The sequence below is a fragment of the Teleopsis dalmanni genome, chromosome X, assembly GCF_002237135.1.
Source record: "Teleopsis dalmanni isolate 2A chromosome X, ASM223713v2, whole genome shotgun sequence".
Lineage (NCBI taxonomy): Eukaryota > Metazoa > Arthropoda > Insecta > Diptera > Diopsidae > Teleopsis > Teleopsis dalmanni.
Window position 1 is genome coordinate 92,576,044 of NC_051848.1, and position 19,566 is coordinate 92,595,609.

Consider the following 19,566-nt stretch of genomic DNA (forward strand, 5'->3'; position numbering starts at 1 on the left):
TGTAGGCCCTGTCGACATTTCATCCAATGTGTTTATTTGTGGATATATGTATGAGTTCCAGTGTACCACCACGGTTCCCTGCGTTACCACCACCCACCATGCGGTAAGAATAATGTAGTCGGAAGATTTCAAAGTTTTAAAGTAAGGATTAAAAAATAAAAACAAAACGAGGTCCACAAAAAAGTATCAAACATAAATGTGAAGAACAATAGGACAATAGCACAAATAAGAAATATTGAGTTTTGGTTTAATGACATCTCTGCTTGTTGGCGTCGCATCAAATAATGGCAACTGTTGAGATCCAGTAAAGCTCAGTAGACTTTGCTAAATGGAATGCACATATAATTTCTTTAATTTTGAACTTAACTTTAAACATAAATATAAGTGAGATAAAATAAGCTTTTTTAATTCTAGTCTGCAAGTGTAAAATTATACCGTATCCGGGTGGTAACCTAGGCATTCAATAATTTGGATAAACAAGTCATTCGGACTTAAATGTCAATTACCTTGTTGATTTAATAATCCGGATAAATGCTGCTTTTTTTCCACCAAATTAGTGAAAACTTATCACCTTTTTATTCTTGTTATTGATGTTTTAGCTGTGATAAAGCTCATAGTTTTGATATATTTTCGATCCAGCGGATACAGCGATTTCACCACAGATTTTAAAAGAGCCTGCTATTTTGAGCAACGTTTTCTACTACTCAATACTCTACATGTTTATTGATTATTGCTGATTTGCATGTAAAAAGTTCCAACATTAACGCTTGATATTTCGAAAACCAAACTATATTAACATATAGTGTTGTGGATAACATTGTTCAAAGTAGCAATACAGACAAGCCCGATGTCAATGGGCGACGGGAAATCGAAATCATGCCATAATTTTATATGGTGTGCTCTACAGTTTATGACTGTATACCACGTAATCTGAGGTGGTATCAATGTCTGTATTTGCTTACTTTGTTATACTGACTATTAGGCACATAAACCAATAATCAGGTAGTTAAGATGAAAGGCTTGCAGGCATATAAACCGCTAGCCAAGTAAGTAAATAATTTTTATTTTGTTTCTACAGTGGTTAAAAGGCACATCTACCAATAACCAATTTTTGATTGTGAAGTAAAGACGATTGTTTTCGCTTTCAAAATTTATTATTAATATTGTTTCCTTATATAGTATAAAATTACTTACTAAGCATAATAATAATTACAATTATTGGTGACTAAAATAATAATTAAAATTTCACATATTGCTGCATAAGCATAAATACAATATGTGAAGTTATTGAACTTATAAACGTAAATATTTACAATATTTATTTGCTGCATAAGCGTGATTACAAACGACCTAAAATATGTTAGGTTTGTTAAACTTAACAACCTTTTTTATAAGAAAGCGTTGTTGCTTACTTGCATTTCCTTATTTAGTCTTAAATAAGCCAAACAAATATCAATCAGTTTAAAACACTATTACTATTAGAAAATCCTACATGGCTGAGAAAGTCCGACAAATATTTTTTTGTGGCTTTTTTTTTGGGTTGAACAACAACTTTACAAATTTCATAAAAAAATAGACCCGATTTGCATTGTTATGATGAATTGCCTTTTTATTTTGACCCACATATTGGCCACCGTGGAGGATGATTTCGAGAAGTGTTCAATATTATTCTGGCTCAAAGAATTTACATTTATTTCTGCTCAATATTAAAACTTGGAAAAATTGAGCGTTACATGAAAGTGTTAGGATTAATTACTGGGTAATAAAGAGAGTAACTCTAACAGCCGGTCCATTGGCTAATAATATTATATTATTCATTGCGTCCATTCACCATTCAGCAGTTATTTACCAGTAATTTTGCACACACATTTTACTGTCGCATCTATGGTATAAGATTAATATTAGAGATGCGGCTTTCTCCATTGCTTTTGATATTCCACATATACCACATAGTTCAATTATCCTATATATATGTTAGCTGCCCTAAAAATTCAGTTAGTAGTTTATGCAAATAATTTTAAACAAATTATTTTTTGTTGTATATTTAATGTTATATAGAGCAAAGCAAATAAATGTGTAAATGACGATGTCGCTGATACAAAATACTACTACAAACTGTAATAGTAATATATTTGTAAGGGTCGGGTTAGGGACATCTTGTATAGACAGTCATGGTCAAAATAGTGTTGCTTAGGGTCATGTTAAGTAGAATGTCACGGGCACGGCAAAATTGGCTCACGTCAGTATTGTCACGTCAGTATTGCCAATTTCGTATTTTTACTACTTTTTGGTACTTTTTAGTTGTGCCTAAATTTAAAAGGAAATACAGATGTGCTCAATTTCAATTTGTCCCCAAAAATAACCAACAAGAAAAAACTTGTCGGATTGTCGACTAATTTTATTATTCACACTTACAATTCACTTAATAACTAGATGAACTACCAATACAATATTATCTCTTTACGGTACAATAACCTAAACGTACTGTAATCCACTGGAATATTATCTTTCTCTTATTATCAGTTCAATATCTTATCCTTATTGTAGTCGCAGGAATACTATCTCTTCAAGAGCTCAGGCAGAACTAAATTGACTGTGCCGTGGCACACGTCCTTGGAGCTGCAAAAATGTTAATTTATTATTACTTTTTCCTAAAATAATTGTTAACAGTACTTGCAAAATTATACGCCATTCTTTAAAATCGAAAAGTGTGCTAATTAGATTTTTGTCGGTTTATAAAATAGGCTGTGTTGCTTACCGCCATTTTTTATCCAAAACGTATTGCAATTAATGAACAACACTGCTTTGCTTAAGAGACAAGGTACAGATAGCCTCGTCTTTCATGACCGAATTTGAACCGATGTATTGTTTTTCTCTCACTCTCAATTTTATAATTTGCATTTAAAACAACAACAATTTTGCTCATGCCGTGACCGTGACACTCTACATAACGTGGCCCTTAGTAATAAACGTCAAATTTTATACTTATTAAGAGTAAATAAGAAAATGATTGATATTTTGACTCGGTGACGACCGATTCAGTACTCCGTCACCTTGGTTGGTAACAATGTTGCTCAGTAATATCAAAAAGATAGGTGGATAGTAGTAAATACAGGGAATTTGTAATTCCCTGTCAATGTAATATGACTCTCTGTATAACTTGACTTTTGGTCTAGACTGAAAAGAGCGTAAAATTGCCGTGACCATTTGTCAAATGATTGTATGTATAACATAGCCCATATAAGTCTATTTATATAGTATGTTTCGCCTGACCTTAAATTCGCCAAATCTTAATTTCATCTTCGTTTCAGCGAAATTAAGTTGTTTTTTTCTATACAAAACTCAGTTTTAAGGTTTGAACGAAATTAAGGAAAATGGTCTTAATTTCGTTGAAATGAAGGCTGATATTAAAGAACATTCCAAATGTAACCATGCGTAAGATAAATGTAAAGCAAAAGATAAAATTGAGATAACGAAAAAGTTTTTTTTTTGTATTTAACAATATTTTTTTATTGAATCGCTTTAAATTAAAGCTTAACAATAAGTTTTAGAATCTTAAAGAATAATAACATTACATTACAAATTATTTTATATAAACATAGTATAATGAAATATATTATAATTTGTAAATTAACATATTCTAAGGGGCCCCTAAATACGCAGCCAGGGCTTATTTACCATGTATTACGGCGTATAAGTTTAATTAATCAGGGTGATCTTTAGAAAAGCAGGATGGCGGGTCTATCATTCCGTTTCAGTCTAGAAGAATTTGTCATATTAGCCAGATTTGAAATATGTTTACACCTTATTCTCCCGAACTCGACTTTAACCATCGGAATTTGCAAATCGAAATGTATGTTTTCATTTCTGATATACCAGAGTGCACCACTTATCATTCTTAGAATCTGTGCTTGAGCTCTTTGCTTAATTTCTACGTTTGACGAACAGGCATTGCCATAGAGCTGCAAGCCATGCATCCAGATTGGCTTAATGACAATTGTTGTATAACAAGGCTTTGTGCTCTAAACATAAGGGAGACTGATGCTCGATTAGCCAGCGAAGGCTTATAGCCTTGAGCTTCATTTGAGTCCTTTTTGGTTCTATATGTTTCCAATGTGAATAGCAAAGTATGTCACTCTTTCTGTTTGTAGAACTACTATTCCGTTAAGAGTGATAGATGGTGAGGAGGATCTGTTAAGAGAGAATGTTATATGACGATATTTTTGATCATTGACTTTAATTCGCCATAGTGACAACCATCTTTCCATAAAGCACAAATGTTTTACAGTTGACTAGAAGCAATTGTGGCATTTTTATGTCGGTACATAATAGCTGTATCGTCAGCAAATGTTGATGTTATTAAATTGGTGTTTGTGGAGATATCTGAAGTAAAAACGAGGTACAAGAATGGATCAAGAACGCTGCTTTGTGAAACACCAGCAGTTATTGGAAAATCTTTCGTTGTGTGCGTGTTGTACTTTGCATTGATAGATCTGTCTGTCAAGTATGATTGAAGTACTGCGAGTGAATTTTGCGGGAATATTTGTTGTATGTTAGGAAAGCAATTGTTAATAAAGTTTATGGAAACTTAAGCAGTTGGTCGCTTTTGGAGATAGTCGAACACATTCTGTCTTATCGTTAAGAAGAATCTTGGACGAGAGCTTTTATATTTTGTATGTTGGCATCATATTTGTGAAATTATTGTATGGGAAGCATTTGAAGCAAATTTGGCAAATCTAAGACTCCACAAGTCAAAATTTTTGATGACTTTCAGAATGCATGGAAGTGAGGCAAATTCGTGACAAATAACTTTAAAAGTGGTCTTCAAAACTGAAACGTCAAAAGAAACATTAAAGCGAAAAATTCCAAAGATGTCATGAATTTCTATCGTGAGAAAATATTTGATATTTTAAATTTTGTCGCCCAGGTGCCACTTCAAATTCTCGATGGATGACGAAATTCATGTTTTTCCTAAAAATATTCATTTTTAGAGATCAATTTACATATAACTCAGATGATTTGTACGAGATATATACATTTTTATGGTGAAATGTGTGTGAAAATTCGGTTTAATTGAACAAGTGAAGGTACATCAGCTAACCAATATCTCCAACTCATTAAAAACGTTAAAAAGAACTCATGGCCATGGCTTTCATTGACAGCAGGGTTTCAGTTGAGAAGAAAGCAAAAATGATTGCAAGTCTTAGTAGTTCATCATTTAAAAATGTTAAAAAAAATAAAAACTTTGATCCTTCAGATATTAAAAAATTTTAACCCACACTATGTGAGTTAAAGTCATTTTCCTCAAAGAATGTTAGTGATTTTGTGACCGAAGAGACAAGAAATTCGATCGTCAAGTCTATTACACCTTTTTCCAAAAAATTTTTTTGTTATGTTGCTACACCCTTTCTTGACATATGATACAAATTTGAGCTCCATCTGTCAATTATTTTGTTTACAGCAGCTGTTAATGTGAGAGTACCTCAAGTGCATTTAGCGATTTTTACTATGGAAAATTCTTGTTGTACGCGAGTTTTTGACCGAACACGGCTGTCAACACCACTGTCATCGCTGAGGCACCATATTCGCCAGATGTGGATCCGTGCGACTGTTTCCTGTTCCCGAAACTCAAATTACCCCTTCGTGGTAAGTGTTTTGAATCGATTGAATCGGTAAAAGAGAATTCGCTGAAGGAACTAAAAGCGATACCTGCACGGGCCTACGAAAAAGTGTATGGAAGATTGGGTTAAGCGTTGGCATACGTGTATCGCTTCAGAAGGAGCATATTTTGAAGGAGTTGAAATAAACTTGGAATAAAATTTAAATTTGTGTGTTTTATTTACAAAATCCGAGTACTTTTTGAGCAGAAGGTAAGTATATATTAATACCTATGGAAATAAGTAACAAAGACAGAAAAATGGCCTTGAATTGAAAAATTTCTTTTTTTGTTTGAACTGAAAACCCAACTTTACTCGAATGGCGCAAAGTCATTTTTAATCTTATTGCTCCAAAACTTTAGGAATATCATTTTTTTGTATCAATGGCATAATCCAAGGGGGTGCGCTCATTTAGAATCGCGTTTTGGTCTTCTGAGCCACCCTAGTGAAACAAGTACCATAATTTGTACATTAGATGATCTTCATTCTTCTATGATTCTATGATGTCCTATCTTATATATTGACTATAGAATTTTGTTCCTGTTAATTATATAACGAAAAAGTGAAATTTTTTTAAATTAAATATCAGTGACCGTTGTGTGTAATAAAACAAGGAATATATTTTTAAAGTAGTGCAAATTTTTAAATTTGAATGTAGAGAAAAAACTTTAACTGTGATTAGTTTAAAATAGAGTTAAAAATAATAATTCAGAAACCTGAAATCCACTAAAGGTAATAAAACTACTGAATGCCATCCTTTTTTGTTATAATAATCAACTTTTAAAATTTCTCAGATACAAATGGTGTTTGAAGCATGTAATTCTTAAGATTTGATTTATAAATAAAAAACATATGATTTCCTTAATTTGGGGGCAGTATGAACACTTTCGAAATTAACCTAATGTCATTTTTACGAAATTAAGGGAATTTGGTTGTCTGAACATAGAATCACGGTTGCCACTTATGATACTTTAGTACCAAAATTGGTACTTTTTTTTCCGTTTGGTACTCTGGTAGTCATGTTCAAAAAATGGTACATTTTCGGCGACCCAACTTTATTGTGGATATTGTATTGTTTTATACTTTTTGTACATTTTATATAAGTTGTATTTTCTTATAAAAAGACAATAGAAAAATTTTGGACCTTTTTTTACAGAAATGGTACCTTTTTAAACCAATTTTGGTACAGAAAAAAATTTTCAAGTGGCAACCGTGCATAGAATTACTTTATTTGAAGTTGCTATATATAAAAACGTATGTCAACCAAAGTGGTTAGGCTCTAGTCACTCAAATTAGCCTTCAAAAGGCTATCCCAAAATGCAACCTGTCATTAACGAACATTTCTAATATGGCCACACTGGCAGAAACTCACGAATTGCTGTAGAAAACCACAATCGAAATTCGTCCCTTTATATATACTGACATTTGCCGTGTGAATGTATATTTTATGATATTCCTAACTTAAAGTCCTCAGTTATATCAATCGCATCAACACGCAGTGGCGTCGCTAGACATCAGCGATGTCGACGACTGCCGACGGCCTCGCGCCCACAGGGGCCTTGCAAAAAGTTACCGACTGTGGATTCTAAGCACTTAATAAATATTTTGAACAATTTGGTTTGATAATGGCATTAACCATATTCGAAATATTTCCGAATGTTTATATAGTAACCAGATTCATGTTCACAGTTCCAGTCAGTATAGCTTCGACGGAAAGAAGCTACTCAAATTTAAAATTGATTAAGACGTACTAAAAAAGTATGATGATCCAAGAGAGACTATCTCCATTCGAAATTCTATAAACTGAAGCGAAAATAGCAACTGGCGCAAATTATAATAAAATTTTAAAAAAAATTGAGTGAGGCTAAAAGTAGGAAAATTCATTTATTTTAATTTGTGTTTATTTTAATTTGATTAACAATAAAACTTTCAATTTATTTACTTTTACAACTGGGTTATAAAGGGGGCCTCGCAATTCTAATGTCGCCGACGTCCAGAGTTGGTCTAGCTCCGCCACTGTCAACACGATATATGATGTATACCTTATAAAAGGGAGATATTGAATGAGTTAAATGTACAATAAAATGATGCTTGTTTCTTTTTGTTATTTATGATTTTATAAAAAGATATTAAATTCGCTCTATTATATTAAATTATATTAAATTATATTAAATTCGCTCTATTAGGGTTGGTTTCAGTAATTCGGAAAAATCTGTTATTTGAACAATTGTCCGAATTATCAAGCCACAACTTTACATAGGTATTTCATTCTGGAAAACTTTAAAATATAAATATCCATTATATTACTATTAATTTTGTTTCATATAATGACAAGGTATTCAAATCTATTAAGAAATAGTTGCGTTATAGGTTCTGGTGTAAAATGGTCACTAAATGGAAATAGACTTTCTAGAAATAGTACTTGATATTATCGTGTATACGTACATACTTTTGTTATCAAGGGTAAAAATTGATTCCTTGTCCATCCCTTTAACGATTCGTTTTGTTGATAATAGGTTGAGCTATGCTAAGTTTAGATATTCGCTGATGAGTAACGATCTCAACTCTTACCTTAACTCCCGCACCAGACGGAGGCAAATATTTGGTTTTGTTGACGAATATTGCAACTGTTATACTCTTGTCCTTAATATTCCATAGCCAGCCCAATTTCCCAACGACCTACTTAATAATGTGATGCACAAGCCTCTTCAATTCATGGCTCTTTATCTGAACGACATCGTTCTTGTTTCTCCTGTTACGAGTATTCCGCTCTACAATCCTCGTTACAACAACCCTTTGTGCAGAAGTACATTTACTCTTAATAAACGAGTTTTCACTGCGTTCCGCAATTACACCTGAAGTTGACTTTGATTGAGCTGTCAAATGGAATGCAACTCTGTGTTTTGGATTGCTATATGATTTACTAGTAAGAAATAAATGGTTTTTGTGTCAATTTGTTTCATAGAATAAATGCGTTATTTAGCGAAAAAAATTGTAAACGTGCAAAAGTTATATTAAATTTTTGAAAGTTGGGGTTTTTAATAAAAATATTCGGCAATTTTAGACAAGATTGGAATGGATTAGTAGCTTCGCGAGTGTGGCAGGTAAATATTTGCGTGAACTGTGATTTAATTACATTATTGCGTTGTATTTGTTAGGTGCTTATCATTTTGTGTTGTTATTTATTGTGTTGTTAATTGGTAAATATTTGCAAATATGCGCTTATCTGTATACAATTGTGTCCATGTCTTACCGGTATTTCAATTGAGTGTTTGTTGGCATATGACGGCAACTGTTTCGGGTGCACAGATACACCGGCGACTATTAAAAGCCAGTGTATCGGCAACATCACCTGCTCTTTTTTCGGCTTCTAAGGCATATTAATTGCTTTTATTGTTGTGTATGTTTACCGTTGTTCTTGTTGGTGATGCTTCGGTCTTACCTGCCCGTAATCCTTATCTGTTGTTGGCTCATTAGCTGTCAACATCAAATGTCGTTGCTTGTCCCAGCCGCGTCGTAAGCTGAAGTATGTAAACAGATCTCCGCTTGAATGCGGCTTGCACTGCTGCACATTCCGAAAACTATCGCCGTGTCATGTTGATATAAGCAACAGCTACAAGCACACAAAAATGTTGCTGATGTTTACATTATCACCCTAAACGAGATGCTCTGCTTTTGCAGTTACTGATTCTGTTGCTGATGCTATCGCCTGTACTGTTGCATTACTGCTGCTGCAGTGACGGTTTCCCGCTGATATTTGCTGCTATTAAAAAACGTGAAGCGTTAATTTAATTAATTAAATTTTTTTCATTGCACAAATTATGGAAGCGCATACCGGCAGACCTCAGAGGTAACACCGCTGCGCTGTTGTTGTGCCTTGGGTGGCGGCAATGTTGGAGTCTGTCATTGTGCGGGCCGGGTATTTGTAATCTGCAAAAGATGTTACTTCATGCGCTCTATTTTCGCTCTACAAGGTTCGCTACGCATTTCAGGCATATCTGCGGTGCTATGTCCTCTGATTAGAATACTTGTTGACTTAGTCGCGTTTTTGTACTATTTCAACTAACTTAACACATCTCCAAGAAGCTTTGATATGAATGCCACACGCGTTTTTGTAAACAAATTTTTAATGAAAAAAAAACAACGTACGTATGTGGCCATATATAGTATATAGTGTAGCTGTGCACATAACGTTTTTGGTGAGTCTGCAAATGTTGTAACTGTTCGAGATGAAAAGTGCCGTTCCCAATTTGATGAAACAATATTTGCTATCATAAAACTTAAGCAATGTTTGCTAAGTAACTGTACTTGGAAAGTGAATTCGGTTATCAAAGTACATATTACCGCCTAGGAAATCAGCAGCCATAATAAATGCGGGTAAATACTTATTTTGTTCTGGGCAAACAGTTTTATTATTTTAAAACTTTGTCTTCGCATTCAGCACATTCATCGGAATGTAGTTAATATTAAACTACATATATTCAGCAAACCACTCTAGAACTATGGTAAATATAGATTATATAGGTACGCTCATAAGCATTAACTATCAGATAACAGTTTTAGTGTCTCATCATAATCATAATTAAATAAATGAATATGGGATACATTGATAAACAGTTTGATTTTGAAATTTTTAAAACAGTTTCATTTACGATATTACGACACGATTCTGGAAAGCTACTTATATAGTTTAACATTAAACCTAAATCTTTGTTAGCAGATTTTATATACCAGTTCAATGTTCGTTTTCGCACTTTTAATCTTATACGATAATTATATATGTATACAACAAGACACATATTACTGATATACTGTATTGATGGATGTGGCAGTAAATCTCGTGGAAAATGAACTAGGAGGACAACTTAATGAACTAGAATCTATTTGGATGGTGTAAACATAATGTATACAAATATACAAATAACTAAACAGATTTAATTGAAAGTATTTTCATTGGTTTTTCAATTGAATGGAGTCATATTTCCAAATCTTATGATTTTCACTTTAAGCAAATAGTTAAAAAATAACACCTAAAAAGATCACTCAACTGACAATATAACAAACTTTTGCCTATGCTGAATATTAGGTATAAATAAAAATGGTGCAGAATATTTTTTGGGTACTTCCCTGGAACAAGTTAATTAGTTCCTTTTGACTTTTAGAATAACGATAAGTTCTGGCTCAAACCTCTGATTATAATATATTTAATAGATCTTAATACATTTGTATAATATTTCTATATTCATATTGGCAATAATTGCTTGCAGTAATTGATACCTAGCCTCTACATCTTTATAGCTACACATAGTTTATCAAAAGCAGTGGTTGTCCTTTACATTAAAAGCCACTTTATAGGTCAAGTAATTAATAGATCACACCACAGTTAATAAGTGTAAGGTTGTATTGATATGCATATGTTTTATATGGACCATTTGTAACTAACTGTTATGTTAGTGTGCTGTGGGTTTTAAGCTAATTTCATATATCCTATTTGTGGATTTGAACATTATTTCGTCTGAAGGTCCTCAAAAATTTTAATTCGTTTTTAAATCAGTAATATAGAGTGAATATTTAGTGATAACTTTTTATATAAAAGAGTCAATTAGTCGATCGTTGAACATATTTTATCATTAATTCATTTTAATTTTTATTGTATTTTTGCTTTCAGAGAGGACTATTTGATAACATTTTATTACCACAACGGTACAGAGAACGTCGTGCGCATTTCATTCAATTTGCTTCCTTCGCAGATCTTCAATTTCGTTCAATTTTAAAGAAGTTAAGTATGTGTTTTATTCTCTAGTATTTCAGATTTTAGTAATTCCTTATATAATTATGAGGGTCACTATTTATGTTTTGAACCTTAGCAATACTGATTGTTATAAGGTATCATCTAACGTTTCCATACGAAAGTTTGACATTATTGAACATAACCTATCTTAGACCTTTTGTAAAAAGAGAGTTATTTGTGTTATTTACAGTGGTTTATAAATTGAGTGTTCGCGAAAAAATAGAATTAACACGAGAAAATCTTCATGCGATGATTTATTTCATTATTACGACTTTCGACGTGGATTACAAGTATCAAGAGAAGAGGGCAACGATCAATTTATTTCCATATTTGGCGATGAAGCTCCATCCGTACCACTATGAAACACTGATACAATGATTTTAATCGTGGTCGAAGTTCGCTCACTGAAGCAGAAGAAATTCGTAAAGGTCGTCCAAAATCAATTGTTCAGTTGTTCTGCTAGAAAACATTGCTGCTGTGCAAAAACTGATACGAGTAAAGCTAGATCGTCATGCAAGATATTGTGTGATTAAGGGAACCTTAGACATTAGTTTCACCAGCATACGACTATACAAAATATTGCACGATCATTTAGTCGTGAAAAAGGTTTGTTCTCGTTGGATCCCATCCTCTTTCATTTAAAATGAAATGTGATGAAATGAAATGAAATTCTACGTCATGAAATGCACATGAAGCAGCAAAATCCGTTGTTGCATTTAAAATCCATGTTTTGGAGATATCTGAAGAAGATTGGAAAACAGTTAATATTTTTTCATTATGATGCAATGAATACGAAATCACATTAACGTCTTTAAACGCCAGTATTTTTAACAACTATTCGCTATCAAAGTTTTGTTTACGCAAATATTTATATTTACTCATCTAGTCCTAACATAGCTTTCCATGTTAAGTTTTGCTACACGCCGAGAGAATTTGACATATTGTACCTATATGTCATAATGGTTGACAGTTTATTTTCGCAATTTTTTTGCCTTTGCGATTGTAACACCAAACCCAGGAGCCACAACCAATGATGTTTGGCTTACTTTCGCTTAGTTCGTTTTGTTGTTTTAGTTCCTTAATACATACACACATTAATACAATACACATACATTTAAGGACCAGTCCTTTCACTTATTGTTGGTAGATATGATCACTAAAGACAAGGAGAAGAAATAGTGGATTACTCTCTCGTAGGTAACAGGCTATAGTTAGAAACAGCGCAAATTTCTTATGCAAGTGCAATTGAATACATCCTACGTTTTATAATAGTCTTAAAATTGTTGCATAGGTTATACAGTTGAGACCCCGCGTCGTGCAGTGGGATCAGATTGAACTTGTAAAGTTTAAGTGGGTTAGACAACTAAATCTAACATATTAACCTAACCTAACGTGTAATAAATAACATCTAACATATGTACTACAAATGTAATAACTACGCGTATCTATATATTTAAAGAATAGATACTCTTCACATAACGTACGTTCACATAACGACTTTATTACTGTTTCTTTTCTATAGGATTTTATCAAAATCCTGTTATACTTTACATTATTCATGGAGGTCTGTTCTCGGACTCGTAACTTGCACTGTTACTAGTTTTTCTTGAAGAAAAATTGTAGATCGGGTAGTATGTTATACACTTTTAATATCTGGACAGGAGGTTATTGTATCTATAATATGCAGAATTTATGTCAGATTGAGCAGAAATTTTATAAAACATCTAGTTTGTTTATTTATCTGTGAGTTAACACTAAAATTAATTTTAAAGTTAATAAAGAATAAGAAGCAACTACTAGGTCCTTCGTCCTAAAAGCTATATAGTTTATTTAGTAATCATAGTCTTAGAATATTTATGTATGGAATTTAACTATAGTTCAATATTTTAAACGTCACACAGTGTGACAAATTAGCCGATCAAAGTTCGATATTTTCGGAACCAGTAGAGAAATTGAAATTAAATCTTTCTAAAATATAGTTTTTGAGATGGTCTTTCTTTTAAATCAAATTTGAGCATAATCAGTGTACCATATATAATGATATGTCAATAATATCGATGTTGCAAAACAAAACCAGAAAGTGGATTGTAATTACATTTTCCAATAGACAGGTAGTTAAATGAGAGAGTTTGCGCATTACTGTATAGCGTGTTTCTTAAAAACTAAAGATATAGTTTTTAAATTTTCTTGTCCTAAGCCAATATCACTTTTGTATATATCACTTTTAAGTGTTTAGCTACAGTACGGTTTGTAGCTTCCCACAACTCCATGTTGTTGTTTATAATGTAAAATTTAATTTATGGAGCTAAGCAATTTATATATGCACTGATCTTGAGCTATAAACTCCGGAAACAGCAGTGTAAACAAAGAATATGCTGTGTCTGCTATGTATCAATTGTAACGGAATTTTTAGATAAATATATATAATGTAACTGTATATTTGAGGTAGTTAACTTGTTCGGCTAATTTCTGTCTTGTCACACTGTGCGTCGGTCGATGTTTTTTTCGACTAAATTATATGTGTCGAACCAATATTTTCAATAAATTCTTCATATAACTCTTATATATATTATAGTAAACCTCTAATATAGAGAGTGAACCTTTCCGATTGATCAAGCAAATTCTAAATCTTTTAATAGTTAAATATGAACCTTTAAAATAATATATGAGGACTTTAAAAGAGAAAAGAATTTGCCTTCTCAAAGAAAAGAGGGTAATATTAAAAAAATTTCGAAGCTAGTTGTTTTAAATACTGTCAAATACCCATCAGCAGTGATCTTTGGAAACAATTATTAACTAAATTGTCAGAACACAACTTTTGGATAGTGAGGATCCAAGGATTGTCTGGTGTCTAACTCATTTTACGTTATTCAAATTTGGAATTCTGTTAGTTTTTGTAATTTATTCATAAATAATCATTGCACTTGTACTTTTTTTAAATGTTATAGATAAACTACAGTTATATAAATGCAAGTAACTCTTATTAACTGTTGGTTTTTAAATTCAAACACAATCACTGGTAAAACAAAAGATCTGTTTATATTTCATAAGAATTAGCCAATGTTAATATAATAATTGGCCTTGTTTCTAATAAATGTTTAAGCGTGTCTTGGGAATTTTTGTTGATAAAAACGTTCTATAATATACATACTTAAGCTTGATGTATTAGTCTATATGTATTCTGCACGGTCCACGTTTGATTTAATAGCAAAACCTTAATCCAAAATCTATCGTTTCAAAATCAGTACTCAAATTCCCAGTTGTCTACATCTTTCCCTCCTTAGTTTATTCGTTTATTCGTTTATGCTTTGAGCTTTCTGTGCTTTACGTTTAAAATTTCATATGCAATAAATATTTTTAATTTACCTGAATAGAAGGGGGCGTGTAATATTATTTATATGATTTTTATGAAATTTTTGCGATTAGTAATCCTAAATGATTTATTGAGAAACCCGAAGAATTCATTCATATACGAAAATTATTTTATAAATGAACTCGTTTGTAACTCATTTTTGATACATCGAAGTGCTTGTTGGAAGAGGAAATTCCAAGCATTTAGTTTATTTTTATTCTTTTATGAATAATTTAGAAGATTTATACGTACATTTGCAAATACGTACATATGTTTTAAAGACCTAAAAACATTACCTGATAGGCGAATATGGTTCCTATCAACAACATCAAATCGATGCTGCAGTTTGGTTTCTCTTACTGATACCGATACGAACTACACTGCAACTAAGAATCGCCAACAACAACAGCAAATAACAGCGCAAAGTCATTGTTGATGGCAAAGCCCGCTTACTAGCACTGGTATAATAACATTCCAATCGCATGTCGAGCTATCCATGCCACAAGGATTAATGCACATATAAAACATTTCGAAAACCGCCTTCAAATGGAAGACTGAAAACCGAGACAGATAAGCTCAGCTCTCAAAGTGTGCAGAAACGACTTTGGCAATGGCAAACGCGTAAGCACAAATCTTATGTCAGACAGACTCCCATATGTCAAGATGCCACATTGACATATGGTTAGTTGCGCCAAGTTGGGATTGGTTGCCATAAATCGTCGTTGAAATACCATTTTTGAATGAAATCGATTTCAATCGATCTGCTGATGTTGTTCCATTGGTGTGGTTTGTGTGATCGCGGCTGCAATTTGCGTTTTTGAATGTTAGTATGCGGATAGGTTTTGTGAGCCTAAAGGTGGCTTTCGCTTCGCAGTGGCAACAGCAATTGGCGTAGTAATTCCGGGATAACAACTGCGGCTCATACGCATGAGCTCACTCTGCCGTTGTGTAATTACATGAACTCATAGACATTATATCTTCGTTTAAAGAAGAAGTGTAGCCAACAACTTTTTTTGAACATTCGGTTCACACAAATCAATTTTAGCCTTTCCTACACTTGGACTTACTTGATTTGTGCATTGCTCATTATTTAAATGTGGGTACATTGTAATGTAGTATTTCATGCAATATGATATGCAGTGGCTAGAAGAGCTTTCACAGTGGAACATATTCGAGGCTGCTTTGCCAACGTATTTTTCATAAATTATTTTTTTTATATTTTTTTTGTAATTTTTTGTCAAATTTAGATTTCACCTATACGCAAGCTGTACCTATGGATTAAATTCACAAAATTTATTCATAGTAATGTGGAATTATATTTCGCTAGAAACACATGAATCAAAATGCATTATGTTTCATTTTTGGAAACAAACTCTATTCAGAACTAGTTTTTAGCAGTATATTTCTACAATAATTAAAAAAATGTATATGTTTAACGGCATTGATGCTGATCGCAACATGTGTAGGAAACCAATTAAACGATTTATTCTACTGCGATACAAATATCTTCACCAAATAATATCAGAAACAAATAGGATTTACTCATAAAACTTACTAGCTTGTATATTTAACAACGTTATTAGTTGCTGAAGTAAATTTGCGATAAATCAAAACTAAATGTGAACTGATCTGAGGAGACTTAAAGCAGCCTGTGTAATTAAACTTTAAAAGTTATCTACTTATATAGTAATCCAATGTGTAACCAATTAGTAGCTTAGTTTACCTGAAAATGAGACTTATATTAACGCAAGCTCTTAATATTTCAAATAGATTAGCACACTGTGACCCCAATTGGTCGACTGTTCCATTTGATATGAGGAGACAAGACGAAGCATGTCACATTGTATTGGTCTGTATTACGTTTTGAAATGTGAAACACATTGGGAGTCTCTCTGAATTCAAATCCGTAACATTCGAGTTTAAATGTTTTAAATTGCTTCACTTTATTATTAGAACTAGAAATATCTTCTAAACAAGAAAAACCTTTCTAAATACGACATGTGTCAACTTTAGCCTAGAATATATTGCATTTACGTTCTGAATTTTAATTATTTCGAAAGTATATGAGAAAGTCACTCAGCACCCATATTCTAGCTTTGTCTCTAGAATATTAATACCTCGATCATTTAGTAACATTTAATGCATATTAAAGAAAAAGCCTATTTATGACGAAAAGTCACACAAAATATTTAGCAAGTATCTTCCAGATGTATTAAATAACAGAGGCCTTACCGTCTCTACAGTTATCGTAATGCGTTTGAGCTAGGTATGGATTATATACTAATAAAATAGCCTTCACTCTAATTTCAAATTCTTTCTTAATTATTTTTTATTACAGGAATTCCAGTACAACATGAAGACCAAAAGTAGATGCTCAGAAGTTTTTCCACTTCATGGCCGCAATGTTTACGGAAATCTTATCCTCCAGAAAAGGAATTCAAATTTTAGCGAGAAAGACATCTCTAAATTTCTTCCAGCTAAGGTAGATACTAAATGCCTTCATAGCGAACATATGAAAACCGATACCAAGAAAGTTCCGAAGAGAAGTAATTGCAGTAATGTTGAAAATGCTCTTGATGCTGATTTGAAAACTAGAACATCCAAGAGTATTTGTAAAAGTTGTGGAAGTTTTGATGAAGTTAAAACCGAAGGAAGTAAATCGTTAAAATCTTCGATCATGTCCACTATATATTCTAGTCTGTCAATGGTGAAAAAACGTTCCATTGTTATTTCCAATAGACGTAGACGTAAAATTAAGAAGTTACGTCGCAAATGTAAGCCTGCAGTGTGTAAAGCATCTAGCAATGAGAGCTATTTCGTGACGAAACCAAGAAAAGACTTCATAACTCAAAGCAAAGTTGTTGGTAACAAAAGCTGTGCAATTTCAACAGATAAGTGTACATATGGATTTAAAAACACAACAAAGAATATCACTAAAACCATAAGGAAGAAGAGAAAGACTGAGGAAAAATCAGAAAATCCTGCCGCCCCAGTTAGTGTTCAATTGCATTCTCTGAGGTCACAGAATTCAAAGAATAAAAAGGAAAACTTAATGAATCGCGTGAACTCGACAAAAAAACTTAAAAAGAAAAATACAAAAGCCATTCAAGAAAGACTCATTCAGCGGTATTTGGACCAAGAACATGCGCTTGGTAGCTATGTTCATAAATGCTCAAGTTCGGAACTGGGCCATTATAACAATAGAAAAGACAAACATTTCGTGCATTTTATAAAAAGGCCCAATCCAGAAAAAGTTCTAGAAGAAAAAGTATTCGAAGTAAATAATGATTTACCAGGCGTATCACCGAAGAATTATGTAACTAATGATGATACACTTTTATACATGAATAATATTCTACAAAAAGATTTACGTTATCCGTGTCATTATTCTGGTTGCCAACTCAATGAAAATCAAAACTTCCCGAAACAAAATCTTTTTCAGCTATTTCACGACGAATCTAATCAGAGTAGTTTTTCTGAAACAAGCGACGCATCTAGTTCAGCTATACCCAGCACATTTATACTATTAGATCGGGTTACTACTTCAACTGGCACTGAAACATATCAAATTACTCGTACAGAAAAAGTATCTAGTGAACTTCACAGATCACTTCTGAGACCACGTCGTGAAATAATGCAATTATCTTCTAAGAAATCAATGACCAGTAAGAACCGATCTCCTAAATTGACTTGTTCGCGACGTTTTACTCAAGCCAATACAAAAAGAAGGTCTAAATTATTAAAGAAGAAAAGCGTTGCACAGAATTCAATACCTACAGAAGATTCTGCATTATTCAGAAATAACAAAACTAAGATTATGCTTAAGTCTGAGAATATTTCTAATTTAATTGATGGAGGTGCCTACAAGTATCTTATACCTTATATTGAACAATCTACTACCTCAAACATAAATTATCAACGATCAAAGGAACTGAAGAAAGGTATTGAGATCTTGTCTTCAATATATAACATAAAGTTATTTCTAATAACGTTCAAATTTAAAAATTTAGATGAAAGTTTCGATACTCCCCACGAGTTACCGGAAAGGAACTCAACTTCAAAACCAGTACAGACTGATCTCGACCGCACTATCAGGTTACTATTTTTTGGTAGTCTGTCTGAAGACAACGATTCTGTATGTGTGAACAAAGGCTTTCAGGCGGTTACTGACTTAGAACAGAACTTGGTTGAAGAGGTATTACCTGACACCACGGTTTTGGAAGCTCGTCCAGATGTGCTAACTAGTTCTGGAGCTTTTGGAGCTGATAAAGTTGCAGACAATAAAACTGTCATTCGTTAAGCAAGTTAAGAGCTCACACCTTAAGTGGTTTCAGTTTTAATAGCAAAAATAGCAATGGGTATTTTTATATTATTAAAAATTTATTTGTATGAGTGCGAAATTTTGGTTTATCAAAATCATTTGTTTTTATATTGTTTTTAAACAATTTAAATTTTTTTTATTTTTTATAATTTAGTTACAATGTTAATTTCTCTAAATTTCTGTACAACCCAATTCGTTCACTAAAGTAGAAAAATAAACTTGTGAAGAAACCGTAGTTATTATATGTTTTCAATGAAGAATCAGTAGTATTAAGACAATCACAGTTCTATTTTTTATATCAAAAGTATTTCTCGGAGATCTGGATTCTAAAGTGAAGTATAACATAATAAAATTATTCTTATTTTTATTAAAATTGGTTCATTTAAAGCACGATTGCTATTAATATAGAATATGATATCACACTTTGTGCCCAGCAGCTCGAATG

At 32.5% G+C, this 19,566-nt stretch overlaps 1 protein-coding gene across 2 annotated transcripts; it reads left to right on the forward strand.

The window, feature by feature from the left end:
* The first annotated feature begins 8,599 nt into the window (after nt 1-8,599).
* Nucleotides 8,600-19,187, forward strand: LOC119662344. 2 transcript variants are annotated; one of them, XM_038071944.1, is made up of 4 exons: nt 8,600-8,761; nt 11,326-11,440; nt 17,139-18,741; nt 18,811-19,187. In XM_038071944.1, the coding sequence occupies exons 3-4, from the start codon at nt 17,154-17,156 to the stop codon at nt 19,098-19,100; spliced, it is 1,878 nt and encodes a 625-aa protein (XP_037927872.1). In that variant the 5' UTR covers nt 8,600-8,761; nt 11,326-11,440; nt 17,139-17,153; the 3' UTR covers nt 19,101-19,187. The 2 variants fall into 2 exon arrangements, with proteins under 2 accessions (XP_037927872.1, XP_037927873.1); XM_038071945.1 differs by lacking the exon at nt 11,326-11,440.
* The last annotated feature ends 379 nt before the right edge of the window (nt 19,188-19,566 follow it).

Excerpts from the sequence above, each read along its gene's own strand:
- LOC119662344 (XM_038071944.1), top strand. The coding sequence starts at position 17,154 with ATGAAGACCAAAAGTAGATGCTCAGAAGTTTTTCCACTTCATGGCCGC. Across the intron at positions 18,742-18,810 it reads ATCAAAGGAACTGAAGAAAG|ATGAAAGTTTCGATACTCCC; the intron begins GTATTGAGATCT and ends TTAAAAATTTAG.